Below are 13,599 nucleotides of genomic sequence, written 5' to 3'. Positions count from 1 at the left end.
TGGAAGCACATTTCCCCTGCCTCTCCCAGCCCCCTCCAGCCCACCTTGCTTTCAGATCCTTCCCCCCGACTCCTCCACCCCCGGGCCCAGCCCTGATTCCTTTCTCACTTCTTCCCTCTTTTTCTGGTTCCTGGTGATTTTATTGGCAGACATCTGTTGGAGTTTCACGCCTTATTTCTTTCTTTCCCGTCTTTCTTTTGTCTCCCCACTTGGGGCCAGCAGCAGAAGTGCTTTTGAAAATGACCTTTGGCTTCATGGCCTTGACTCCTGGAGTCTCCATGCCTCTCTGGACACAGCCTGGCCTCATGACTCGGGGAGCAGAAGCTGGCTGGCAGGGGTGCCAGGCTGTGGACTCGGAGGCCTGGCGCTGGCTGGCCTTCCTGGGAGCCTGCAGCCAGCAGCTCACCCTGCAGGGAGAAGGGGAGGTAGGGCTGGGGGCTCCCTGCTCTGGGCTGTCTCATCTCTCCACCATTGTCCCCCGGATTTCTCTCTCATCAAGGCCTGCTGGGCAGTGTGGGTCACAGGGGTGATGTTAAGAAGAAGGAAACTGACTTCCCAGCGCTCACTGCAAGTCCTGGCTCAGGTCTCACAGGCTGCTCTGCATTCTTTCTTGTCATCGGCCTGCAAGTCGGCACCACGATAGCCAGCTCCTTTTTAGATGGAAAGAAGGAAGCACAGAGAGTTTGCTTGCTTGCCTTACACAAGGTCACACGTGTGGAGAGAGCCGGGATATGACCCGAAGCCTTCAACTCCGAGGCCTGTGTTCTTACCTAAGACCCCACCACTCCTCTCTATCTCATGATCGCTGTGTTTCAGCCTGAGCCCTGTCCCCGAGCTCCCTGTGGAGCTGGGGAACACAGATAGAGGGACAAACTGCTCAGTATGGTGATACCAGAACAGGAAAGGGCTCTGGAAAGAGGAAAGCAGGAGAACGGAATATCGAGTGGCTGGGCCCCGGCTGGAGCCTGCTTGAACTGGAGGGGACAGGACGAGCTCCCTGCGGGGAGGCCAGGGAGAGGAAGCCAGGCCTGGGAAAGCAACAGACCAGCAGGATGGGCAGCGGCCGGCAGGTGCAAAGGCCCTGTGGTAGGGAGGGGCTTGGCAGGGTCGGCCACCAGAAAAGAGGCCAGTGAGTTTGGAATGGAGGTGACAAGAGAGAAGGGAAAAGGGCCAGGGATAAGGTCAGGGAAGGTGGTGAGCCAGGGACAGGGGCAAAGGGCACAGCAGCAAGGAGGCTATTCAGTTGTCCAGGTGAGGTGAGAGGTGATGGAGCCATGGCCTGGCAGATGGAGGAAGTAGTGGACACTTGTGTTTCCAAACAGCCCAGCAAAACACGGGTGTTGTATGCGGACTGCTGGCAAAGGCAACAGCTCTTCCCCGGTAAAGCACACCAGTCACTGCCCGTGGCCCAGGGAGGCCATACTGAGGGCTGCTGGGCGCTCCAGGTTGTTACCCTTGTAAGACTTGGGACTCCTGGAATGCCACGCTGGGCACTGGCTGGGCTCCAGGGCTTTCGAAGAGAGAGGAGGAAGGGTCATTATCTTTGCCAGCAGTCTGTATACACCTGTACTTCACTGGGTTTTGAAACTACCTATACAATACATCCTATACAATATTCTCACATTAATTTGAAATTCATTTATTTAAATAACGTTAAATGTCGATTTTGCATTCTTTCTTGTTCATAAGTATTACATTATCATATTTTTAAAAATAGGTAATCGAGTTTAGTCGCTGTTCTGTTTACCAATTTTCCTACAAATGAGCATGACTCTGGGGTTTTTGTGGGTGTGTATTTTTGGTATTGGGGAGAGGTGGTTTTAGTAAGCTTCGTTTTATAGGTAAGGGTGCCAAGACAGCAGTGAGGTCACTCGCCGTGGCCGCGCAGGTAGGGTACAGCAGGGCCGGGACTGGGCCTCCCTTCCTCGTCTTTTCCAGGCTTCCTTTTCCAGCAGATTTCTAAAGACTGTGTTGCTCTTGAATTGTTAGTTCTTCTAGGATCCAGGGTGAAGTTTCAGGTGGAGGGCGGTTCTTGCTATGAACGCAAGGTTCGGGGAAAGAATGGACATCTCCGGCGTCAGCCAGAGCCTATGCTATTGGATGAAAGGCAGACCCCTTTGAACACGTCTTTCATTTCAAGCTGGATGTTCCTCCCAATGTGGAGGGTTAAGATGTGCTGGCTGACTTATGGGAGGTTGGAGATGCCAGGTGAGCCCCCTGCTAGGCCAATTGCACACCCAAACGATAGGTCTTCACCATCCTCAGAGTTCCCTCTTGTTCTTCCTGGGCTGGGGCTAAGGGCAGCTGACCTGCCAGGGAAGGGACCTGTCCATTCCTGTTCTTAGCCCTGTTACTAAACCCAAACATCACACCTCCCTCGGCAGGTGCCTGGGCATTTAAAGATGCCCTTTGCAGCACACCAGCCACCGCTTACGGACCAGGGTAGAGTCAACTCCAGCCACGCTGAGGGCTACTGGGCTCCCCGGCTTGTTACCCTTGTGAGACTTGAAACTCCTGGAATACCATGCCGGGCACTGGTTGGGTTCTGGGGCCTTGGGGGAGAAAGAGGGAAGGGCATCTTTGCTGGCGGTCTAGGGCAGAATGGATGCAGGGAGCAGAGCACCGAGGCTTCGATGGGCCCGTGTACTTGCTGACTACTGCCTATTCAAAAGCCACTTGCCATTAAGTTGCCAAGATTTAAAAACCATGGGATTTCCTCTGTAAAGCTGGATTTCCTGCTTGTCTCAATAGATCTGGACTCTGGCCTTGCTAGGTTGACCTCCCTGTCAATTGGCCAGTGGCAAGAAGGGGCTGCTCCTTTAAAGTGGCCATGAGCCCTCATGGTCACCATCATCCCCACTGCGCTTTTCTCTATAATTTTTTTTCCTAGTCTTCCATGAACCTGTCTCACCAACCTGAAGGTCCCTGAGATTTCGGGTTCAGATGTGGCAGGCTTCAGAACTCTCCTTGGGCCCCCCGTTTTCTCTGACGTGGCTGCCGTGGTCATGAGTGAGACTGGACTTAGGGCATCCAGCCACGTGCCTGTCGTTTGGTAGGGGATCTCATCGATGCTCTTTCCTTCCTCCTTTGTTCTCCAAGATGTCAAATGCCAGGGAGGGCCAGCAGGGTGGGATACTACTCCCTGCCGATGCTTGTGGTTTGCATCTCCATGGACTTTCTGGTCCAGACCTGAAGTCTTGGCTGCTTTGCGTAGCTTTCGTTCTCATCATTAGTGATACTTTTTCCTCCAGCTTTGTTTGAAAGTTGGGTTTTGAGTACAAAGGGCCACGCCATGGAGTCTCTCTTGCTGGGCTGTGTTCGTTTCTTGACTGGGGGAGGAGGCTTTGTGTAGACTTCTTCTTTTTGTCCTGGGGCCTGAGTCTTGGTTCTGGGCTTACTCTAGGGACAAGGGCAGCAGGTTCAACTGATGTTAAAGAGACAGCATTATCATGGTAGCTGTTTCTGTAAGGGCCTGAGAGAGTTGTTTTATGAGTGGTTGAAGCTTAATTAAGACTTGAAAGCATCAGGAAGGGCAGGACAGACAGAGGCATCTTTAGTGCTTGGTGATAAGAGTATGTGGGATGGAGCTGAACCCCAAGAAGCCCCCTTACACCATGCAGAAGTTTGAACTATCCAAATGAAGGTGTGAGTAGAAATGGGCTGTCTCCATCAGTTCCAGCCTGCCCGCCCATGGGACCTCCAGGTGCTTCAGCCAGGCTGGGGTGCAGGGTTTAAATCTCCAAGGAAGTCACTGGTCATCTGCTTGGAAACATTGAAGGTGAGGGGTGTGAAGGCACAGCCTGAGAACTGCTTTGAAGAATTGCTAAGACAGTTTGACTTACTGGAGGATGTGAGAATAGCTTCAGAAGAAGCCTTGTCTTTGGAGGAGGAATTTGTCTCCAGATCCTGATCATGTAACTTGGGGAAATTGGGGAGCTTGAAACAAATGGAACATATTTCCTCCTAGGACTTCGCAAAAGATCATGACACTGCCCTATTCCGACTTCCTGAGGCTTCCATCAGCTGAGAATGAAATCCACATGCTTAGTGCCACTGCAGGCTAGCAGGTCTAGTCTCCCTGCTTCCAGCTCCCTGAGCTGCAGCCACACACACGCACACACACACCCCTTGCTAACTCACAACTTCACATCACATTTGCTCTTCCCTCTCCCTAAAATGCTGTTACTTCAGAGTAGGAGCAGTACCAAGTGCTAGCAGTGACAGGTTGAAATGACAACCATCCCTAATGCCATTCTCCAGAAATAAACCAGGAGCACTTTATGCATCTCCTTCATGTGGGGGGTGTGTGGGTGGGTATGTGTCCATACATGTATGTTTTCTCACAAATACTATACAAGTCTTTTGTTGTTGTTGTTGTTGTTGTTTGATTTGAGATGGAGTGTTGCTCTGTCACCCAGGCTGGAGTGCAGTGGCATGATCTCAGTTCACTGTAACCTCTGCCTCCCAGGTTCAAGTAATTCTCGTGCCTCAGCCTCCCAAGTAACTGGGATTATAGGTGCCCACCGCCATGCCTGGCTAATTTTTATATTTTTAGTAGTGACAGGGTTTCACCATATTGGCCAGGCTAGCCTTGAACTGATCTCAAGTAATCCACCCACCTCAGCCTCCCAAAGTGCTGGATTACAGGCGTGAGCCACCACACCTAGCTTAGATCGTGATTTGAATTACATTAAACATTCTTTAAAATTACAGTATATGCTTATTTTTAATATCTTAATTTTTCTCTAATTTTTATATGATGAGCTTTGTTGTATGTCATTCAGCATTCTTCGGAAACATCATTTTTCATGACTACATATTATTCCAGCCTTTGGTGGCACTCTACCTTACCTGGTCCCTTGTTTGTGAACACAGAGTATTTTCAGTTTTTCCCTGTGATGGATAACTCTGCATTTAATATGTTTAGACAAAACCACACCTTTAGTGTATCTGCATCCTGAAGTAATACACATGAGGGGATTTCGATTGCATGTAACATTCTTTAGTTTCAAAGGGTATTTAGACTCTTCCTAAGTTTAGCCTCCATTCTGTAATTTTTGAACAGTTTTAAGTTGCACTTCAGTTTGAATGTTCACTAAATACTGTGGGGTTTTTTTTGAGGAAATGTAACATTTTGCTTAGGCTCATGGTTCAGCAAAACAGTTCACATGGTAATTTATTTTGAAGTCTAAATGAGTGCGAGTCGGTCCTGTTTAAGGCCCCATTTAGGGGCTGTGTTCCCTATTTCTCTTTACAGCACAATCAGGGGGCAGGACTTGGTCTCTGTCTCGGGAGTTGCTGAAACGCAGCACAAGTTGGGGATCACAGTGCCCCTTCCTGACACTGCCTACAGAGGCAGAGCCCCTTTACCTCGTAGGCTCCTTGCAGTCGGCCCTGAGGCTGTGGTGGGCTACACATTATTTCATGGATTTGATGTTTTTGTTTTGATGGCGGTTCTAGTGTCCAATGGTGAAACCCCAGAAGATAAGAATCCAGCGGAGGAAGAAGCAGACAATTCTTCAGCAAAGATGGAAGAGGAAGAGGAGGAAGAGGAAGAAGAAGAGGAGAGCCTCCCAGGGTGTACTCTGTTTATTAAGAATCTCAATTTTGACACAACAGAGGAGAAGCTGAAGGAAGTGAGTGGTTTCTCAGCCCAGGAGGGAGAGGCATGGGATGGGAAACCCCAGTCTACTAATGTGGCCACTGCATTTGTTCTGCCTTTAAACGTGAAGTGTGTTCATATGCACTTCGGCAACAACCAGCACCACCTACCTGACCCTGTCTCCTGGGGTGTCCAGTAGTTGGCTCAACTGAAGACTAGAGTAATAGCAAGGGCGGCCAGGGGGCCTGAGAGGGGCTACCATGTATGCTTTGGAAGCATGCTAGGGTCTCTAGGGAGACTGTGGGATATAAAAGCGATAGTCAGTGTTTGGATTATATATTTAGAAAACCCCCCAAAATTGTTTCGCTGATATAAACTACCCAAAAGTCAATGTCAGCACAATCTTCTCGGCCCGCTGGGAATAATGGGGAAGCCACATTAGTGACTGAGGGTCTGGGCCTGACCTGGAATTCCGGGCTGGGGTGAGATTTTTGCATTTATGGGAAGAGGGCAAGGCATGGAAGGACAGGGAGCACCAAATAGAAAGTTGGTAAAAGCCAAATGAGGGCTGTGTTGAGTCAGGGCCCGGAGCTTCTGGAAGGAATTGGACTAGCCCTTGAGGAACGGGGCCTCCAGTTCCAAAGGAGTGGGCTCTGCAGGCCCCCCTACTGTGCTGCACCTCCCTCAGGAGACCCTTTATTTTTAGAGACTGAGCTTGGCACAGAGTAAACACTCAATGGGTTTTTAGTTTTTTGTTTTGTTTTAATGAATAACAGCAGGCTGATAGCCATCACAACTTGTTCTGGGAAGGAAGCTAGCCATAAGAATTGACCTGATTGATTTCTAAAAATCCCTCTGAACCCTAAAATTCTGTCATGGGGTCAAGAGAGGAGTCAGTGTCCACTGAGCCTCAGGGGTGGAAACATTGTGGGCCGATGATGTGGAGGCCATTGTGGTATGGGGGAGAGGCAGAGGGTCAGAACCCCTCCGACACCATCTGGCTCAGCCTCTGTGAACAGCCCTGCAGCAGAGATACCCTGGCTAAAGCAGCAGCGTTTAGGAACCAAGATTCACCTTATTAAGTGATTGGAAACTCACAGGTAGACTTCTCTTTGGCTACTTACTGGTTCCATTTTTGTTTTGCTTTGCTTTTAAACAGCAGCATGTGCTAGTAGCATCCAAAAGGTAGATAGATTTGAACATGTCAGATAGATTGGAACATAGTTTTTTCTTTCTGGTGTCGGTCTGGTGTGGGAACGTCACTGTCCAGAATCATTGTTTCCTGGGAGAGGCACTCAAACATCAGCCCAAGAGCAGCCTCCGAATTCAAGAATTCTGGAGCTGCAAGCCACAGCCAAGATGACCTAGTTCAGTCTCTTCACGTAACATGGTTGGAGACTGAGCTTCCGAGAGGCCGGTTCACTGCCCTTAGGTCACACAGCCCACTTGAGGCCCTGGGGTGAAAGCCCCTAGCTCCCAGGGCTCCTGTCTCAGCGCCCTGAGTGGAGAGCCATGGTTAGCCATCCTCCTGCCTGGGCTTGGATCCCAGCTTTGCTCCTTGCTAATTTGATCCTGAGTGAGTCCTTCAGCCTTTCTGTGCCTCATTTTCATCTGTAACGTGGGGAAGTTAATAGAGCCTTCTCATGGCAGTTTTGATGATTTGACTAAGATAAAGGAGATATTCCAAGTAAAAGCATCTGACACTTTAAACACAAGAGGCAGTAAGTAGCTGCTGCTCATGGTATTCGTTTCCCAAGATCCTCCGCTGCCCCTCGGCTTCCCCGGTGCTCGCGTGGTGAACGTTCATTGGGTGCCTGCCTTTCCCAAGACCCTCCGCTGCCCCTCGTCTTCCCCAGTGCTCACGTGGTGAACGTTCATTGGGTGCCTGCCTTTCCCAAGATCCTCCGCTGCCCCTCGGCTTCCCCAGTGCTCACGTGGTGAACGTTCATTGGGTGCCTGCCTTTCCCAAGACCCTCCGCTGCCCCTCGGCTTCCCCAGTGCTCATGTGGTGAATGTTTATGGGGTGCCTGTCTTTCCCTGGGCCGTGTGTGTGTGTGTGTGGTGCTGAACACATAGCCAGGAACCAGGTAAACATGGATTTTTTTCCCGGTCTGGGTTTCAAATTCTAGCAAAGGAGACAGAAAAAGAGAAAAATAGAATACACTATAACTTAAAAGTTTTGTAAAAACCATTTTGGCATCTGGTGCAGGGGGCAGTGAGAAAGGTCCAGACTGGGGTCGGTAGAGCCCATGCTTCGGAACTTACAGCCGCTTCCCAATCGCATGATCTGCAGTCAGTCCATCACTGTTCTGTGTCCGACTTCCTTCTTCTAAAACTGGAACAAGAAACAAGCCCAGCTGCTCTTATGGGGAACCCTAAGGGACTGTCCAGGTTACTTAAAGCAGGGCATCACTCGTCACCTCACAGTGTTTTTGGGACCCCACGTCCATATGGCAAATTTGGGGGTGTAGTGTTTGACGGGGCCTTTCCTGCCTCTAAACCCAGGTTTAGAGCCTGGGTTCTGGGGCCCGAATACCTGGGTCCTAACCAGCTCTAGCACTTCCCAGCTCTGCAACCCTGCTGCCATCTCTAACCACTCTGAGCTTCACTTTTTTGATCTGAAAAGTGGGGAGCAATGATTCCTACTCCAGGGTCGCTGAATGAATTAGTGTATGTGAAGGGCTCAGGACAGGGCCTGGCCACAGTGAGCACCGGCCAGGCGTCCTTTCTACTTTCATCCTTGCTTTGCATGAATACGTGGCCTCTGTCCTTCAAGATCTGCCTGCACAGGCCGCAGGACCGGCCTGGAGATGCTGATGATTCTTGTTACTTTCTTTTCCAGGTATTTTCCAAAGTGGGGACAGTGAAGAGCTGCTCCATCTCCAAGAAGAAGAACAAAGCAGGTATTCCACATGAAATCTCAGCCGGAAAGAGTGGATTCCCAAAGAAGCTCCACCTTCAGACAAGGGGTTGGGGGAGTTCTCTCTTGAGTATTTTGAAGGTTCTCTGTTTTCTGAGGCGTGGTCATGTTCACAGGGCATCCTCCTTGTATATGCTCATCCTGTGATCAAATCCACTCACACCTTTTTTAAAAGGACAGCAGTCATCCAATCATATTGGATTTAGGGCCCACCCTAATGACTGCATTTTATTTATTTTTATTTTTCAAAACAAGTCTCACTCTATTGCCCAGGCTGGAGTACAGTGGTGTGATCTCGGCTCACTGCAACTTCTATCTCCCAAGTTCAAATGATTCTCGTGCCTCAGCTCCCCCCTCCCCCCCAGTAGCCGGGCATCCGCCACCATGCCTGGCTAATTTTTGTATTTGTGGTAGAGTTGGAGTTTCACCATGTTGGCCAGGCTGGTTTCGAACTCCTGACCTCAAGTGATCTGCCTGCGTTGGCCTCCCAAAGTGCTGGGATTGCAAGCGTGAGCTACTGCACCTGACCTATGATCTCATTTTAACTTGGTTACCTCTGTAAAGAGCCTGTCTCAGATAAGGTCACATCTGATATCCTGGGGGTCAGGGTTTCTACATGTGAGTTTAGGAAGAGACAGTTCACCCTTTAATACCCCTGTTCTCCGGGGACTTCAGATATAGTTTGGAATGCAAGAAAAGGCAGCTAAGTATCAAGTTAATGATGAGAAGGGCCAGTTGTGGGGATTTCAGGGAAAAAAAAAAGTTGTTGCTGAGGTCCAGGATGGAGGTCAGACTAGACAGAGATACTCCCAGGCCAGCAGGCGAAGGTGGCTGGCTGCCTCTCACTGCGCCCAGTCAGATGCTCTGTGGGACCGGCCTTCTACTCCTGGGGAGCACTCTTCAGCATATTTTAGAAGTGGTTATCTGATCCTTCCATGTCATAAGCAGCTCTTAAAGCATACACTCTCATTTTCAAGGGCCTGTTTTGAGAGCTTGGGGAAAATCTAGACAAAGCATATCAGTCAGTGTTGCAGCAGGAAACAGTACTCTGAGCTGGGGTTGGAGCAGAGATGTCTGTAAGGAAGGAGCTGAGGTGTAGCTGGACTGAGGGAGCCCACGGGGATATCCAGGGAGTGGGTTCTACAGGAAGAATGCCTTTCCCCCTGCTGAGCCTAGAGGGACATTAGAGGAAAGCATGTGACCAGAGCTTAGCTGAGAGTTGGAGCCACAGGATAACCTGCAGGAGTAGTGGCCGTGGATTGGACATGGCCACTGCAAAGCCACCCAAAGCAAGGAGGCGGGTGGGGACATGTGGAAGGATCCAGTACTCCAGCCTCTCTCTCTTCCACCCCATACCTGCCCCCCCACCAACCCCAGATCATAGCCTCCTGCTGGCTCATCCCAACAGGAAGCCAAGAATCTGGGGAGCCCAGGTAGAGCTGTCTATAGGGGTCAGCTTCCCACAGAGGACGGTGGCAGAGATGGATCTGAATAGTGTCAGTCACCCAGAGATGAACTTGACCTTCTCACGATTGCCTTTTACACAGTCACTGGGCTTTTAAAATCCCATAGGTACACAGACACGCCAGCCCACCACCTACAGCCTCGAGCCTTCAAAAGAGAGATTTCAAGCAGTATCTGCTTGAAGAACAAACATTTAAAGTCACCATGGGGTGGCACTGGCTGTCAGTTCTGTCTGAGCCATGTATGGGCAATTAGTGGAATTCCTTAGTGCACTTGGCTCTGATTTTATAACACCTACTGTCAATCAAAAGGCGGGAGCATGGTTCTCACAGACAGCACAGTAGAGGTAAAGACAGGAACTGCAAAGTGAGGCAGAGGAAGACAGCCTCAAGCCTCATCTGTACCGATCAGAGTAAAGTCAATCTTATTTGAATTCAACTGTGAAAAAACAATAAAGAATAAACCTAACAAATATGTATGAGATGCTGCGGTGGGGGTGAAAGGTAGGAGATATCAAATCTTATGTCAAGAGGGCAAGATGTTACTAGGGATCGTATGTTTTTTAGTGCCCTGTAAAAACACTCCTCCCTCCCAGTTATGCATAGTCAGGAAGCAGAATTTCTGATGAAATTGTTGCAGTATTCTTGCTGTCTGAACTCTTGCTACTTGCAACCTAGAAGTAAGGAACCAGAGAAGTTTGAATAATTCAGTCGCCCACATGATCCAGATTTTATATCTGAAACCCAGGAACTGAATGTAACTGGCTGGTGAGAAATATTTGTGAAGAGCAAGCCTTTGATGCATTTGACTCTGCACGTGTTCATTTCAGGCCTTCTGTGCGGCGGCAGAGGACTGCCCAGGTAGAGGCTTTGCCACTTGCCTTCACGATGGTCATGTCTCTTAGTTCAGTCTTCCTCCCAAAGCAGAATTCTATTATGAAGTTAATTATTATGCCAGTCATCTGTTAATTAATAGTCAAATGGGCCTCAGGTGGCAGCCATATAACCTCGTTGTCTGATTCGTCAAGATGACTAGTAATAAACAGCAAGCCAGAAGCTGAAATTTCGGGTGAATGAAGAGGGGTATGAAAAGAAAAGAGAAAATATGGCGCAGGTCTGGGGCCATCACAGCCCTTGCACTTGGCCTTGTGCTTCCACTTCCCCCACCCACTGGTGTGATTTCCACCTCTCTCTCTCTCAGGAGCGCTGCTTTCCATGGGATTTGGATTTGTGGAATACAGGAAGCCGGAGCAAGCCCAGAAAGCTCTCAAGCAGCTCCAGGTAAAGTGAGGATTCTCAGCTGAGGGCCACGGAGGCACCTGGCAGGTAGTGAGAGGTCCCGTCAGCCCTCTGAAATTGAGTGGGAATGTGTGTGAAGTCTACGCTTGACTGGGCTCGTTGCTTTTGCCAGGTATCTAGGAGACTGTAGCCCAAGAAAAAAATGAAGAACCTTTCCCAACACTCCATGGTCACCATAGCCCATCCACTCCATCCGTAACACTGTTGTCAAGGGCCTGGTGTGTGCCAGGCGTGGTGCTAGGCCTGGGAGAGGTTGCTCACGTAGGCCCCTCTTTCTGCTGGGGTAGACAGGCCATGGGCCTCTGAATAAACATGCAGGACCAGGTCATGAAGACAAAGGTGCGAGTTGGGGGTGGAGGTAGGGTGTGTAGGCTGTGTGGTCACCTCTAAGGAGGTGACAGTTGAGCCCACGCCTACTGGGCCAGAAGTCAGCTGCACCACGATCTAGGAGGGAAGTAGTTGGGGAGTAGGGAACACTGTGCAGAGGGGCTGTAAGGCGGGAATGAACTTAGTACATTTGAAAAGCAAAGAGGCCACTGTGGCAGGGGTGGCGTGGGTGGCAGTTCAAGGTGCAGGATGAGGAGAGAGGTGTGCAGGGCAGGCTCCTCTAGGCTATTTAACTGCTCAGCCTAAAGGTAGTGGGTGACCATTACAGGGCTGTGGGCACACTGGCGTCTGCGCCAGCCTCTCCGGCTGCTGGCATGGAGAGGGGACAATGAGTGGGGCAGGTAGGAGAACCTTGAGTTATCCAGGCTTGGCCAGGGTGGGAGAAGGTGGGGAGAACAAGGCTGAACCAAAAGCTGTTTGGATAGAGACTCAACATCCTATTCAGACAGAGGAGGGAGATGTGCCTTCCTGCTAGATCCTAAGTACAAGGACAGATCAGGACCCTCTAGCGGGAGGGGAGCTGGGGCCATGGAGAGCAAGGCAGCCTGGGATTTGCACCATCCTAAAGGGCAAATTTTGGACCACCTGTAAGTTCTAATCCCCGAGCTCCGTGACCCCGCATGGGCTGCTTTATGGGATGTACTTTCTTAGAGCTGCATGATGGTGCCTAGGCTGGCCTTCAGCTAATGTGAAGGAGATTCAGTAGGTGTTTGCAGCTTGAGGTGTCCTCTGCTCCCTTCATAATGCCCCACATCTTAGGCCTGTCCTGATCAGGAGCTGTATATTCATTTAACTTAAAATCAGCTCTGCAAATTCAGTGGTCCATATTTCTCTTTCATGTGATGTAAGATGCTGTGAAATTTCACTTTGCACGTGTACTGTATTATGTTCTGGACATCGTTGTATAAGTGCATATGTGAATATTGCCTCCAAGAATTGTTCCTACAAAGCTATGCGTGCTATATTTTATGGGAGATTTAAGGGATTTTCAAGGGTAATTTTGCTAATACACCAGTTTCGCCTTGAGGGACCAGTGTTAGAGCCTAGCTTTAGCTACAACTCTGCTATGATTTAGAATACTTTTCAGGAACATACAAACTAAACCCAACTCTGCAAGCCAGACTAAGGGCCTTACTTTGCCTGAAAATGCTTATAAACAATGGAAAAGTCCGTGTCCCTTGAGTGGCATCAAGGTGAAGGCCTGCCCGTAGCTTAAGAGAGCATCCAAGGGCTGAGTGTCTGACCACCAGCTGCTGCCTGGGCTCGGTGTGAGCCATTTCGAGGAAAAGCCATCCTCTGTCCTCGAGGCTAGCTAGCCCCGCTCTCTGGGGAGCAGTGAGTCTCCCATCTGCGAGCCAGGGCTCTGCTCTGGTGAAGGGCAAGGATTTGGGTGAGTATTTCTCAGGACAGAGACGAGCTGTGTTGTCTTCTCTCTTAGTTACACATGGTGGATGGCCACAAGCTGGAAGTGAGGATCTCGGAACGAGCCACTAAGTGAGTCTTCAGTGTCCTCAGTTTCCTTCCCTATAAGCTGGTGCTTTCTGTTCTGGGTGACCGCCACCCTGGAGGCTGTCTCACAACCCTTCCCTGTCCTTTCCACCTACCCCTTTACCATTTGGGACTCTGCCTAATTAAGCTGGCATTCGCCAACTCCAACCCCAGTTTTCCCAATGAACTACGATTATGTTAGTCCTTTGGGTGCATGGTTAATGCACTTTTTTTCTTTTTGAGATGGATTCTCGCTCTATTGCCCAGGCTAGAGTGTAGAGGCATGATCTCAGTTCAGTGCAACTTCCACCTCCCAGGTTCAAGCAATTCTCCTTCCTCAGCCTCCCAAGTAGCTGGGACTACAGGCACATGCCACCACACCAGCTACTTTTTGTATTTTTAGTAGAGACAGGGTTTCACCGTGTTAGCCAGGGTGGCCT

The 13,599-nt window shown here is 49.9% G+C and overlaps 1 protein-coding gene across 1 annotated transcript in view; it reads left to right on the top strand.

Annotated features, from left to right (window-relative positions):
* Positions 1-13,599, top strand: part of RBM19 (RNA binding motif protein 19) — a 141,322-nt gene that overhangs the window by 32,216 nt on the left and 95,507 nt on the right. Inside the window, exons 17-20 of the mRNA XM_017543392.2 lie at positions 5,461-5,636; positions 8,445-8,505; positions 11,187-11,266; positions 13,110-13,165. Coding sequence (XP_017398881.1) covers positions 5,461-5,636; positions 8,445-8,505; positions 11,187-11,266; positions 13,110-13,165 — 373 coding nt within the window. The remainder of the gene's footprint in view (positions 1-5,460; positions 5,637-8,444; positions 8,506-11,186; positions 11,267-13,109; positions 13,166-13,599) is intronic.

This window comes from Cebus imitator, unplaced genomic scaffold (genome assembly GCF_001604975.1).
Source record: "Cebus imitator isolate Cc_AM_T3 unplaced genomic scaffold, Cebus_imitator-1.0 Scaffold8, whole genome shotgun sequence".
In the NCBI taxonomy this organism is placed as follows: Eukaryota; Metazoa; Chordata; class Mammalia; order Primates; family Cebidae; genus Cebus; species Cebus imitator.
This window is presented reverse-complemented; position numbering and strand designations above follow the sequence as displayed.